Here is a 13358-nt window from a genome sequence, read left to right on the forward strand (position 1 = left end):
AGGGCTGTCTTGTGCTCTGTGGTTTGCTTAGCAGCATCTCTGGCCTGTATCCTCTAGATGCCATCCAACTGCAGTTGTGACGAGCAGAAAAGTCTCCAGACATGGCCAAATGTCCCCTGGGTGGGGGAAAATCACCCCCAGTTGAGAACTCCTGCTCTAAACTGTGAGTCTGAGTTTCAACTGATGTAGTACAGGTTTTACAGATAAGCACACTACTTACAATGTCTGTGAATACTCCAGGCCTCATAAGATTGATCATTTTTGCAACCTGGAAAACATCCACAGCGTTTTCATTCTCTAGTTGCTGGGACAGGGTGGTAAGGGCACATAACATTCCTGCTGAAACTGCTCCATATCTGGGGGAGAAAAAAAAGAGATGTGATTTCAGATATATAAAGGGACCAAATATATTTAAATGAAATTACTGTCATGTATTTTCATAGAAACTAAGTAGACTGTTTTGATGTTTATTCTAAAGACACGAATGAATGAAATGCTGGATGGGGGAGGGATTTGGAAGCTAGCATAAAGGTGAGATTTGTTTATGAAGTGGAATATCCCAAATTGGTTCATTAGACATTTAGCCTGATATCTAATAGAAATGAGAGGTTCAAAAGTAGACTTGGGAGAGCTAAAGATGATTTGGTATTGGTGATGAGTTGGGTGGTACAATAGAAAAAACAATAAAGAGAACCTCTTAACTAGAGGTTATTGGACAAGCAGCCAGTGATGAAGGGCTCTGAATTTTTTTTTTTAACAATTCCAAATAGTTAAATTGAACTTACAGAATATGAAAAATTAAAAAAATGGAAATATATGGCTCCAAACAGACAATTTCCACAATTAATTTCATATGAAGTAATTATTTTTGGCACTGAAGTGGAACTTTCCTAATGAGAGCACTATGAAATCCTTGGAAAGATAAATATGGTTCTCTTTGCTTCACAAAAAAGTCTTAGAAAGGTAGTAAATTTCCATCAGGCCAGGTTGGTAACTCCACTTTTCACAGGAATCTGATGGAACATAGTTTCCACATTAGTGATGAGAAAACAGATGGATTAAATGAATTGTTCAAGATGCTGTTGCTGGCTGGTGGCAGAAATGAGAGTAGAGTTCAGACGCCCTGTGCCCATTGTTTTTTGAAAAACTTAAATATCATTTCTAAATTGTTACATAACATTAAAATATTACATGTTTTACATCTTTAATATAAATAAGACCAAAGTCCCCCTTAGCCACCAACCCCCAACTTTAGAGGTAGCCTCTCCAGAGGTAAAAATTATTACACATGTAGATACAGCCTTCTAGATTTAGGTATATCACTACATTTCAGTTCAACTCATTATTTCATCATTATTTCGTCTGCTACATGCATACCAGGTTTACCTTCTAGATGGACATTTAGCTTGTTTGAATTTGTGCACTTTAGCATAGGTACTGAGTAGAAGGGCTAGGGTCCCAGGTATGCCCATTTTTAGTTTTAAAGATACTGCCGTATTTCTTTCCCAAGTGGTTGTTACCTGTTCATACTATTCCCAGCATGAGCATACTTGCTTCTCCTCATCATTTTAAACTTGAAACACTTTTGCCAATCTGATGAGTGGAAGACTGTATCTTACTAGGATTTTAATTTGCATTTCCTTGATTACCAGGGAGGCTGAATGTCTTTTTATGAATATTGACCAAGTATTATTTCCTCTTCTGAAAGTGCCTAATTAACACTTTTCTACTAAGTTTGCCTCTTTCAAATTAATTTATATAGGAGTTATTTTTACAGTGTCTGTAGTACTTGTGAGTTTTTTTTTCCCCCAATCTATTTCTCTTAACATTGTTTGTGGTCATTTTGTTATACAGAAGCATAGTTTAGATGTAATCAAGTTGATAAATCTTTTATTTTTGGCTTTTATTGGAATCTTGTTTGAGAATGCTTTCTCTAACCTTTTTTTTAAAGATACTCTCCTACATGTTCTAATTTTACTTTTTTACATTTAATTGTCTAATTCATCTGAGTCTTATTTTTGCTTTGATGTAAGGAAGGGGTCTGATTATAGTTATTTTTCCATTGGATAACCAGTTGTCCCAGCATTTCTTATTTTACATTGTGATCTTTTCTCATTGACATCAGCTTCCTTTTTAGCATGTACTACATTCTTATATATGCAAGCCTATTTTTGAACTCTATTTTGACCTTTTATTCTGTTTGTCTATTTTTTGTACCTCCCCATGTGTATCCCAGTTCCTTAATAAGTCTTGATATCTGATAAAGCAAGTTTCTGTAATAGTCTTGGCTGTCTCTACATTTACTTCATATTGTTTTTAGCGATTCAAACATATAATTTTCATGTTTTACTGGTACACTTGTGTCCAAATAACTCTAACCTTCCACCCGACTCCATCCTGTTTCATAGTAATTTTGAAACCAGATTGTTAACGAACACAAACATTTTTGTTGGGATTTTGATTAGATTTTGATCTGAGGAAATTACCATCTTTTCAATCTTGAGTGTTTCTCTTCATGAACACGATGTCTTTTCTCCATTTATTCAGGCCTTTTATAGCTTTTAACTAGGTTTTATAGTTTTCTTTATAGTCTTTGCCAATTTCATTTTTCGTAAATTTTTAGGTACTTTAGAGTTTGTTACTCCTATTAATGGCCTCCTTTTGTGACAACATTTTCTGTTTAGTTTCACTTCATACATGGGAAAGTTACTGATTTTCACATGGTGAAATTGTATCCGGTCAAACAGAAGAACCCGACGTTAAGTTTTAATAGTTTGTGGATTCTGTAGGTAGCTGACATCTTTATCTGCCAATAATGCGAGTTTTCCCTGTGTTCAACTTTTATGCTTCTTCTATCTTCTGCTTTTACTGTGTTGGCTAGCACCTACATAGGCTTACATACTAGAACTGAAAGCAAGTATCATGTATCTTAAATGTTCAAGCTTCTAAGTTTTTAATATTAAAACGTTTGCTAATATGCATCTGGTAAATAACAATTATAAAGGTAAAGAGGATGCTTTCTATTTTTACTCTAAGTGGTTTTTTTTGGAGGGGGGTGTCATGAATGGGTGTTGTTTTATTGTACGCTTTTCAGTATCTATTGATTTTTTTTTTTAATGTCTCTAAAAATGTCCTGAATTCACTGATAAACTTTTGGTAATATATCAAAAGCTTAACACCAGCTCTACATTACTAGGGTAAGTTTTTCATGATGTGTAATTAATTCTTTTAATATACTAGGTTTTATTAGACACTTTTTATTGGCATTTTGCATCGGAGTTCAAATAAGCAAGCTTGGCCTATACATTTCCATTCTGGTGCTAAGCCTTGTTTGTTTAAATCAATGTTGCATTAAATCTTCTGTGTGTTACTGTTCATATGTAGCCTTGGTCAGGACTTGTGGGCCCTAACAGGTGGAAAACTCATTCTTTTATTCAGTTCTTAGTGATCGCTAACATGTGTTGTGCTTTATGTGCCATGTTCTCTTATAGGTATTTACATGTACCGACTTAGTCCTCACAGTAACCCTATGGTATGGGTACCAGTATTATCTCCATTTGAGGTTGAATAAATAAGGCACATTTAGGTGAAGTAACTGGCCAAGATTGCATAGTGAGACTAGAGTTTAAAATTGAACTGATACATGTAAATGACTCAGAACAGAGACTGGCACACACTTAGTGTTCACTAAGTGTTATTTTACTATGCTTATTTCTAGGCTTAAACATTTATTAGTATAGAGTTATAAAATCTTAAATGCTTATTTTCTTTTAAAATATGTATTATTTTTGGCTTTTTATTATAGACAATGTTAGACACTAAAGCATAATAGTACAGTAACCTTCATGTAGTCATCATTCAGTTATAATGATCAATAGCTCATGGCCATTCTCATTTCATTTCTGTTTCTTCCCCAATATATTTTGTAGCAAATCTCAGGTGTTTTAGTCATAATTTAGTATCAAACTCTAAAAGATAAGCACTTAAAGAAAACACACTATCGCACCTAAGCAAATTAACAACTTTCGAATGTTTTTGTGTGTGTGTGACGGAGTATCGCCCTGTCGCCCAGGCGGAGTGCAATGGCGTGATCTTGGTTCACTGCAACCTCTGCCTCCTCAGGTTCAAACTATTCTCCTGCCTCAGTCTCCCAAGTAGCTGGGATTACTGGTGCCTGCCACCATGTCCAGCTAATTTTTGTATTTTTAGTAGAGATGGGGTTTCACCATGTTGGCCAGGCTGGTCTCAAACTCCTGACCTGGTAATCTGTCCGCCTTGGCCTCCCAAAGTGCTGGGATTATAGATGTGAGTCACCGTGCCTGGCCAACTCTTGAATGTTTTTAATGTAGCTACAGATAAATGGTAGATTTTTTTCCTTCATCGTATTTCCAAAACTGTATCTCTTATTAGACTATTTATTGCTTAAATTTTACTATCTCCTTCCAGCCCCCATTTTCATTACTATTTGCTTTTAATTCCTTTTACTTTTTGTTGATTTATCTGGTGCTTTCTCTGGCTTGAGCTGAATGCTTGATTTATTTTTAACCTTTGTAATATGTAGAGTTTACACAGACTTTTTTTTTTTTTTTTTTTTTTTAGTACAGTTTGGCTCCATTTCACCAGGTTTTGAAACGCAGTGCCTTCATCATCATTTAGTCTTCATCATCATTTAGTCTTAAGTACTTTGCAATGTCTATTTTGGTTACATCTTCAATCCATGAATTATTTATAAGCAATCCTAGATGTGAAGATTTCAGTTTCTAGTTATAAGGATTTGGGATCTTATTTCACTGTTGGTTTCTAATATAAGTGGGTTGTAATCAATGAATGTGGCCTTGTATGGTATCTGTTGTGGGGGAATGTATTGAAATTCCATTTATGGCTAATGTATATAAATAAACCACTTGTGTTTGAAGAGACTCTAGGTTTCTCTATATAGTCTCTCTTGGGTGCAAACTTCTCTATATCACTATTAGATCAGGCTTGTTAATTGTGGTATTCAAATCTCTCTGAATGCTACTGATCAAATGTATCCTCGTCACTCACTTTAAGAACTTAATACTTTATTCTGTTTTTGGAAATCCTCAGCTGCTATTTCTTCCTCTTTAACCTGTACTTTTATTGCCCCATGGATAACTTTTTAGACATATGTTAGAACTTCTGTATGTGGCTTCCATATTCTAGTTTTATTTCAGTTCTGCACTCCACTAGTGTCCCATCTTTTTTTAGTTTCATGAATTATTTTTCTCATTGTTACGCTTAACTTGTTCCTATTTCATAATAAATATTCTTCATTTCATAAAATCTTCCTTTAGATCTCTGAGGATGTATTTTCATACCCTATTAACTCTGATTTATTGTGGTTTTTGGTTTTTGTTCAGCATGTTGTCTTCCCTCAGATTCTAAATTGTACTGAGTTGACATCATTTTAGCATGGTATTAAAAAATCATTTGTTCTGATTTTGTTTAGGAAGGAAATAATTTAACATTTATTTAATCTGTTCTAGTGAAATGGTTACACTTAAGATCCCCCCTTTTTTCTTAGCTCTTTCAAAGCTATCTGTGGCCAGTCAGATAGAAAAGTCAGGTAACATGTATGTTTGTTATGGAGTATGCATGCCCTCCATGTGAGATTACTCTCACCTTTCCATTGGTTGCCTTTCCTGTATTTAGCCATACTTAAATAAGCAGTAAAATGAAGGAAGTATTTATACAATATGGCTTAAATATGACAAGAAACTAGCAAGTCAAATCAATCAAATATACAGATACTTTTAAATATCTTCTGCATACCAAACGTAATGACAGAAGAAAGACAAAAAGTAAGGGCCATTCTCGTTCAGAAGTTTAGGAACTAAGTGGGATTAAAAAATGTTCATCAAGTTTCACGGATTTGCATTTAAAACTACAGGGACTTGGTGCAAAAGTGATATAAGTAATCTGTAACCTAGATAAAATGAGAGTAGTATATAAATTCACTGGCTTTGATATTTTGTTTGCCACTTCCTCTAAGGGCTCCATTAAAAGTAATGCTTATTTAACTAGTGATGTTAAGAAAGAAACCCGATTTTTTTTCATCTTTCCCTGCCTTTACTTCAAAGACATTACAAAAGAAATGAAAGTACTTTAAGTTCCTGATGTACAGTAATGTTTTTTAACTGCTCTGTCTATATTCATTTTAAAACACATTGTGGTTCCTTGTATAGTCAGGATGGTACCTGTGGGCATTTAACCATTTTTCACTATTTCATATATTTACTTATAATTATTGTAGTTTTTAATACTTTGTTTTTAAAATCATAACCAAGATAGAAATCTGGAGTTACAACCCTGACACTGTGAAGACATGGAGCTTCCCTTTGAAATCAGTAGGGCAGAAAGGAAAACAAAAAAATTGAAGCTTGAATAAGTATCAATCTTACGGAAGAATGACAACACGAAAGCCTTCCATAAGGCTCTCAATAAAAGTGAAAATACTGGAATTAATTATGATTTGTGGGTGTCTTTGCAGCCTTTGCTATAGAAAACAGTCCATCTTAGCAGTCTTCAGACTCTTTTATCTCAGGGCCAGATTAAAATAAAAAATTATTGAGGACCTTCAAGGGTTTTATTTGGGCTGTATATGTCAAATATTTACTGTATTAGAAATTAAAACTGAGAAAATGTTAAAATACTGTTAGCCCTAAAAGTGATGTTATCACTTGTCATGTACCTCTGGAAAACTCTTATTTATTGTCCACTCATGACAGAATGGGTGTGAATAAGGCAGACAGTATTTTTATATTATTATGCTATCCAGTAGGGTGATACATGTATCTCCAGAGTGAGTAATTTAAGTATTTGCACAGGGAACTCTTCTTCAGTCTGTGAGTAAATGGAGTAATTTGGGTGAGGTCTGATCTACAGCTGTCTTATGTGAGAACCATGCTTATGTTCTAAACATCTTCTGTGGGAACACAGGCTGTTTTTAAAATCTGATAGTAATGATGCAGATCAGTCTCTGAGCAGAATAATCTTGAACAGTTGACTATAGAATGCTGAGAATGAAGCAGTCTGCTTTTAAGCTGTGCCTGTCCTCAAATAGAAGCAGTTTACTTTTTGGTTAGGAATTTTATTCTTAGCTCACTTATCTAGAAATGTCATCCACCTGGGACACACCTGAGACCGCCACCACCTCCACCACCACCACCCCCACCACCTGCCACCCCAAAAGTAGGTGTTAAAAGATCTCTATGAAGACCAAATAGATGTCACAGTGTTTGCACACTAAAAGTTCAACTCTTTGCCTCACATATCAAATGCGTGCAGGCCTTCTCTCCAAGCCTGTTCACTCCTACCTTTGACAGAGGTTAAAAACACTTTGAAAAGAAGAATTTAAGCAGCCAAAATGACTTTCAGCAATAAATGAGACAAAAAGCAAGGCTTTCTGGGGACAATTTGTATAGGGGTACATATGCTTAATAGTTTGTAAGTCATCACAATTTACAACACATACCCATTCATGCAAATACTTATCTAGCACCCACACTGTCCCAGGCATTGGGTTTCACCCTGTGGAGACTGGGATGAATAAATTACCATTGCTGGCCTCAGCAATGTGAGAGTGACAGTCATGTACACAAATAATTGTGACATGATAAGCAGGAATGACATTTAGCTGGTATGCATTGGTAAAGATGTCATGTTAATGATTTCACTTAGCACCTCTGGGATGAGTTAGAGTCTCAGAGAGTGACTTTTGAACTGTGTTGAATGAAAGGGCGCTCGGAGGAAAGAGGATTAGCAGGGGCAAGGTGGTATGCAGGAAGTACTTCAGTGGCAGATTGGGATGATAGCTGGAAATGTAAACTTACACCAGATTGTAAAAGATTTTGAAAAGTCTATTGAAAGAATGGATGGCACCAAGAAAACTTGGTGGTGGCCAATTAGACTTGGAGATGAGGGAGACTCAAAAAGAACTCTGATATGTTTCTGGTCTGTACAACTAAGTTGATTAGGGGCAGGCAGGGAAAATGAGTTTGGTTGTAGCTATGCTGAATTTGAGGTGTTTGTAGGCCATCAGGAAGTGATGTTTAGAGGTACAAAAAGTAGGTAAGATGGAAACTGAAAAGGAACTGGTGTTCAGAGTATTTCACTAGAGCTAGCAAGTGTTTACAAATTTTGAAGTTTCTCTTCAATAATTTCAATGGAATTAACTTATTCCCTGCAGAGAGTAGATAAATGAATTAATACATTTCTACTGGTGGCTTTTAAGGGATCTCACCTATATGATATTTGCAGATCTACTGGTTTAGGATTAATTTGCTCTTTTTGTATCTAGGCCTAAGAATGAGGCCTGTATACATTTGATTAATTCCGGAGGGGATATATATTCAGCATGTGACATAAAAATCACTGAATAAGACAAAATTACTCAAAAGTTGAATATAGATAAGTGAATCAAACACTTCTGTTTAGTATTTAACTGGTGGTTATTTTTCTTTTCCTCTTTCCTTACCCTAAAATATAAGATTAGGTTCATTACTGACTTCAGGACAAAACACCTCGGAGTACTACCATAACAGCAAAATCAGTCATGTAATTGGGCAGTAACATTAGAATTTGATGACAAGAGATGATAAGAGCTGGTAAAACTCAGGAATTCTAGAAAATGCCCTAACTTTACGCTATAACTGCATACCACAAAGTTTTAGTTCAGTAGCAACTCCCCAGTTATTTTGAGGCTGTCTATGCTATTTAACCACTGTTGATGGTTGTCACATTTCCAGTGATCTTACTTAATGTTTCAACTGTAATGCTTTTCAAATCTTAAGTTTTCATCTTACTAATTAAGGGTCAGGCCAACCTTTTAAAAGACTGTAACATTTTTTGGAAGCAGCTAGTACACATTACTTCAAGTAGGAGAGTACTGTGATTTGAGGTGAATGAAGGTGCTGAGCCCTTGTGTACTTCATGTTACAGCATTAGTGCAAGGAAAAAAAGCCTTCACAATAAGCTGCACTTTCAAATTTATTAATACTTTATGCTAGTTGGTAATTTAATGAACATAATGGATGCTGCCGAGAGCTACCTTGGAACTAAAATAAAAATGGGAATGTATAATATTGGCTAAAGGTCTGTGAGATCTGAAATGACCCAATTATACAACCAACTTACAGGCCATGAAGTTTGGCTCCAAGTATCCATAAACAATAAGATATATCTATGACCCTTTCCTTCTTATTAAAGTAGAAAGGTGCTGGGCTGGGATACCATTCTGACACTTAGAAGCTCTGAGACCAGGTGCAAGTTATTTTTCTCTTTGAGAATTCATATTCCTTATCTTTAAATCCCAAAAGACAGTACTGTAGACTTTAAAACACATGATGAACTTAAATATTATCATTAATACTAGTAGTTTTATCTCTACTCATCAACTAAGTCATATTTTAAATGGTTATTTCCCTAACAAGTGTTTGAAATTCAGTGTAAGGATTTTAAAAAATTATTTAATTAATGTAAACAGTTATTAATTTACTCATTTGTTACTAACACATAAAACCTCTAAATGCATGCAGGTCTACTTCTGTAGGCTAAGATATAATACCTTCCCCTTTCTCGACCATATACTCTAGAAGAATCTGGGAGTCTTGAAAGAGTTTGACATATTAAAATGTAAACAGAGCAACAACACTTTGTACATGTCCACGTTAGAAATAACGGAGTTGTCACAAGCTGAGGTGATAGATAGGTTTTAAAATTCTGGCTTCCTTTTCTACTGCTTTCAACAAGAACTTAAACAAAAAAAACTGTCTACATTTTAAAATTAAACAGATACATACTCATCATGAACAATGGTGGGACCATCCCTTGTTAAGGCCTCTTCCTTGATGACGTTGATAAGTTCAAAGGTACTACTTATGGGGGCATCTGGGTTAGGCCATTTGGGACACTGAAAGTGACGAACTTCTAAGACATAGTCATCCTGTAACCAATACAACATGAGTCAAATCCCTTCCTTTATTTCACATATCTACAATCTAATGACTAGAACTTGCTCCTGAGAAAGCATGTGTTATAGGTAACTCGCAACAATGTTGTGTTGACCAAACCACAGTTGGAAAGAAGAAAAATACCAGGAAGGTTTGCTTGCTTGCTTTTTTTTTTTTTTTTTTTTTTTTTAAAGCATGGCTAGGCATAGTGGTTCATGCCTGTAATTCAGTACTTTGGGAGGCCAAGGTGGCCAGGAGTTCAAGACCCACCTGGGCAACACAGGGAGACCTGTCTTTAAAAAGTTAAAATAAAAAAAACTAGTCATGTGACATGTGCCTTAGTCTTTGCTATTCGGGAGACTGATGTGAAAGGATCACATAAGCCCAGGAGTTTGGGGTTACATTGAGCTTTGATGATGCCACTGTGAGTGAGACCCTGTCTCAAAACAACCAACCAAGTAGGTCACGCTAGTGAAACAATTTCATTTGGCTTAGTCAAAAATTTCAAGTGACAATAAGACCTTATATGCTACTCTATTTTCTTATTTATAACATTAAAGGAAAACAAGGAAGGGGCTCGTCCTTTAAATTACTAGTATAAGAGCTCCCCCAACCTTATCCCACAAGAAGGCAGCAAAATGTTTACTTAAAAAACTTAGTATTATCATCTCTGCAACACATTGCAAAGCTTACTTTTCTGATGGCAAAGAAAATATTGAGCTCTAGTATATTGTTTTTATAATTAGGTCAACAGACCTATTTGTATGCATGCTGAATCGGAGGAACTGTTACATTTCATCTAGCCAGCTGGAAAAAGCAATTATTTGAAGGAAGAAAAAAGGAAAATGTAAATATTTAAAATTAAGTCTTACTTAAATGCCTGAGCCTGGCTTCAGGGTGGTAAATTGTTTCATTATTACTTAGAATGATGATCCAGGGCCCAGGTATGGCTATTAGTGAGGAACTGAGGTTTAGGTTACCTGTGTAGCTTCAAGGATAAAGTCATGGATGATAATTTGTTCTTCATTAGAGAGGCACAGTCTGTCTTTGCTGATAAGGGTGACGGTAAAGGCCTCACAGTTCATGGATTCTTCTCGACTTGGCCAGTACACAAACTCATCTTCTGCCTTTGGGAAACAAAAACAAGCCTCTGCAATTCTGTCAAGCATTTGTTTTTTATTTCTTGCATACTGATTTTGTCATTTCCCATGCCTCTCAAGCCATCTTTTAAACTGAATTCATAGAGTTATATGTTCCCATCTAATTATACCAAGTTGAATGGCTATTCTATTGTAAAATATATTTTGATAATCATTTTCTAGCACCTCTCACCTGTTAGTGTAGCAACCTGAAACATTCCCACTATAGGGGACTTACTACAGTTGAAAAGTATTCTGTAATATTGACATAGTAAAAAAGGAAGCAGGATCTAGGTCAATTAATTTTGTTATTTCACAATTGCTTGAGCAATCAAGACATGCTAATTATTTCCTATGGATTATGTTAATAATTCTGTAGTTGAACTGCATTTTGCAAAGGACTTTCATAAACATTCTAAGTTTTCTTGTATATTATTAGTATGATGTTGGATACATACAGATAGTAAAAAGGTTACTATAGTTAGGAGCAAATTAACATACCCATCATCTCACTTTCGTTTTTGTGGCAGGAACAGCTAAAATGTACTCAATATTGGCATGATTCCCAAATACAGTGCAGTTTTGTTACCTGTAGTCCTCATGTTGGACATGAGATCTCTAAACTTGTTCTTCTTCATCTGTTGTTTTGTATCCTCTTGATTTATTTTACATCTTCCCATTTCCTCCCTACCCCACAATTTCTTTATCCATTTATCTGTTGATGGAAACTTAGGTTGTTTCCATAGCTTGGCAATTGCTAATAAGGCTGCAGTGAACAGGGGAGTGCAAATATCTTTAGAAGGTGTTCATTTCACTTCCTTTGCGTACATGCCCACAAGAAAGACTGCTGGATCTTATGGTAGTTCTATTTTTAACTTGTTTAGAAACCTCCAGACAGTTTTCCATCATGGCTCTACCAATCTACATTCCTATCAACAGTGTGTGAGGGTTTTCTTTTCTTTGTTACCCTCACCAGCATTTGGTATCTTTTGATTTTTTAAATAACTATCCTAGTGGGTGTGAGGTATTTTGATTTGCATTTCCCTGAAAGTTAATGAGGTTGAGCACCTTTTCATATACCAGTTGGAACCATCTTTATGTCTTCTTTGGAGAAATGTCTATTCAGGTCTTTTGCCCATTTTTAAATCAGGTATTTCATGATTCTACTATTGAGTTGTATGAGTTCTGTACAAATTTTGTATATTAGCCCTGAGGAGATTTTTTATCATCTGTCTTTACAGATGAAGACACAAGGCTTTGGGGAGAGGGTCCGTAAATTATCTAAAATCACACTGCTAATAAATGGCAAGGGATAGAACTTTTTTGGAACATTGTGTGTGAGTAAGTAGGTTGGCTGTATGTACAAGGCCGTTTTAAAAGAAAAGTAAATCTGTCAATGTTATATTTCAAGAGGGGATAACACAGAAAGTCTTTCAGCCTTGAATCAGGCAAGCTTTAAATGTTCATCCATTTTAAGATTAAAAATAGATATGCAGGCTTGGTACTTGAATTCTATCCCTAAAAACTATGGGTGCCTAAGAGAAAGTTAATTGTTGCATAGGTTGGAGACTGTGAGAAATATGATTATGATGTACACCACGTATCCTAATCAGCTCAAACGGCAAACTGTAGTTTTCCTGTAGTATATAGGTTCCTATGGGGCATTTTCCTGAAGATGTCTAGCTACTATCATTGAAGTCAGAAATAATTCTGAATAATGTTCAAAACAAAGAAGGCTTTGTTTAATCTTACATTGTTGCATTAGAAATGAGCCAACAGTCCAATAAGACTTATCACCCTTTCAAGTTTCAATATAGCTTATTGCCAAGTACAATTTTATTTTTAAAGCTCAGCATAAGGGGAAACAGATTAGCAACTGGGTTTAGTCTATACAAAAGAAGTCTGTAACTGTCGTGGGTTTTAACAGGTTTTGTCCAAGGACACTGATATTAAAGACATAAGGTAATGAACAGGGCATCTAAATGTAACAAATATGCACAGATTAATCACAGGATTTATTAGTGGATGTGATCCTGGGTAAATTAATCTGAACCTTAATTTCCATATCTGGAAAGTGGGAATAAAAACTACTTACCTTAAAGAAACACTATGATAATAACATGAATAGTAAATTAACTAGCTTAAAGGCTACCAAAGGGATTTTGAGTTATGGTAGAAGAAAGGTAGAAAAATGTTTCAACTTGAAAGTCTAAGAAAAATAAATGCTACTTCTTAATTTAGCAGGCAC

The 13358-nt window shown here is 35.3% G+C and overlaps 1 protein-coding gene across 5 annotated transcripts in view; it reads right to left on the bottom strand.

The window, feature by feature from the left end:
• PTPRG (protein tyrosine phosphatase receptor type G) overlaps positions 1-13358 on the bottom strand; it is a 747615-nt gene that overhangs the window by 4826 nt on the left and 729431 nt on the right. For all 5 annotated transcript variants that reach the window (XM_017854227.1, XM_017854230.1, XM_017854229.1 and 2 more), the window contains 3 exons: positions 10952-11098; positions 9822-9964; positions 221-356 (listed from right to left, as the gene is read on the bottom strand). In XM_017854227.1, coding sequence (XP_017709716.1) covers positions 221-356; positions 9822-9964; positions 10952-11098 — 426 coding nt within the window. The remainder of the gene's footprint in view (positions 1-220; positions 357-9821; positions 9965-10951; positions 11099-13358) is intronic.

This window comes from Rhinopithecus bieti, unplaced genomic scaffold, assembly GCF_001698545.2.
Source record: "Rhinopithecus bieti isolate Rb0 unplaced genomic scaffold, ASM169854v2 scaffold_36004, whole genome shotgun sequence".
NCBI classification, from domain to species: Eukaryota; Metazoa; Chordata; class Mammalia; order Primates; family Cercopithecidae; genus Rhinopithecus; species Rhinopithecus bieti.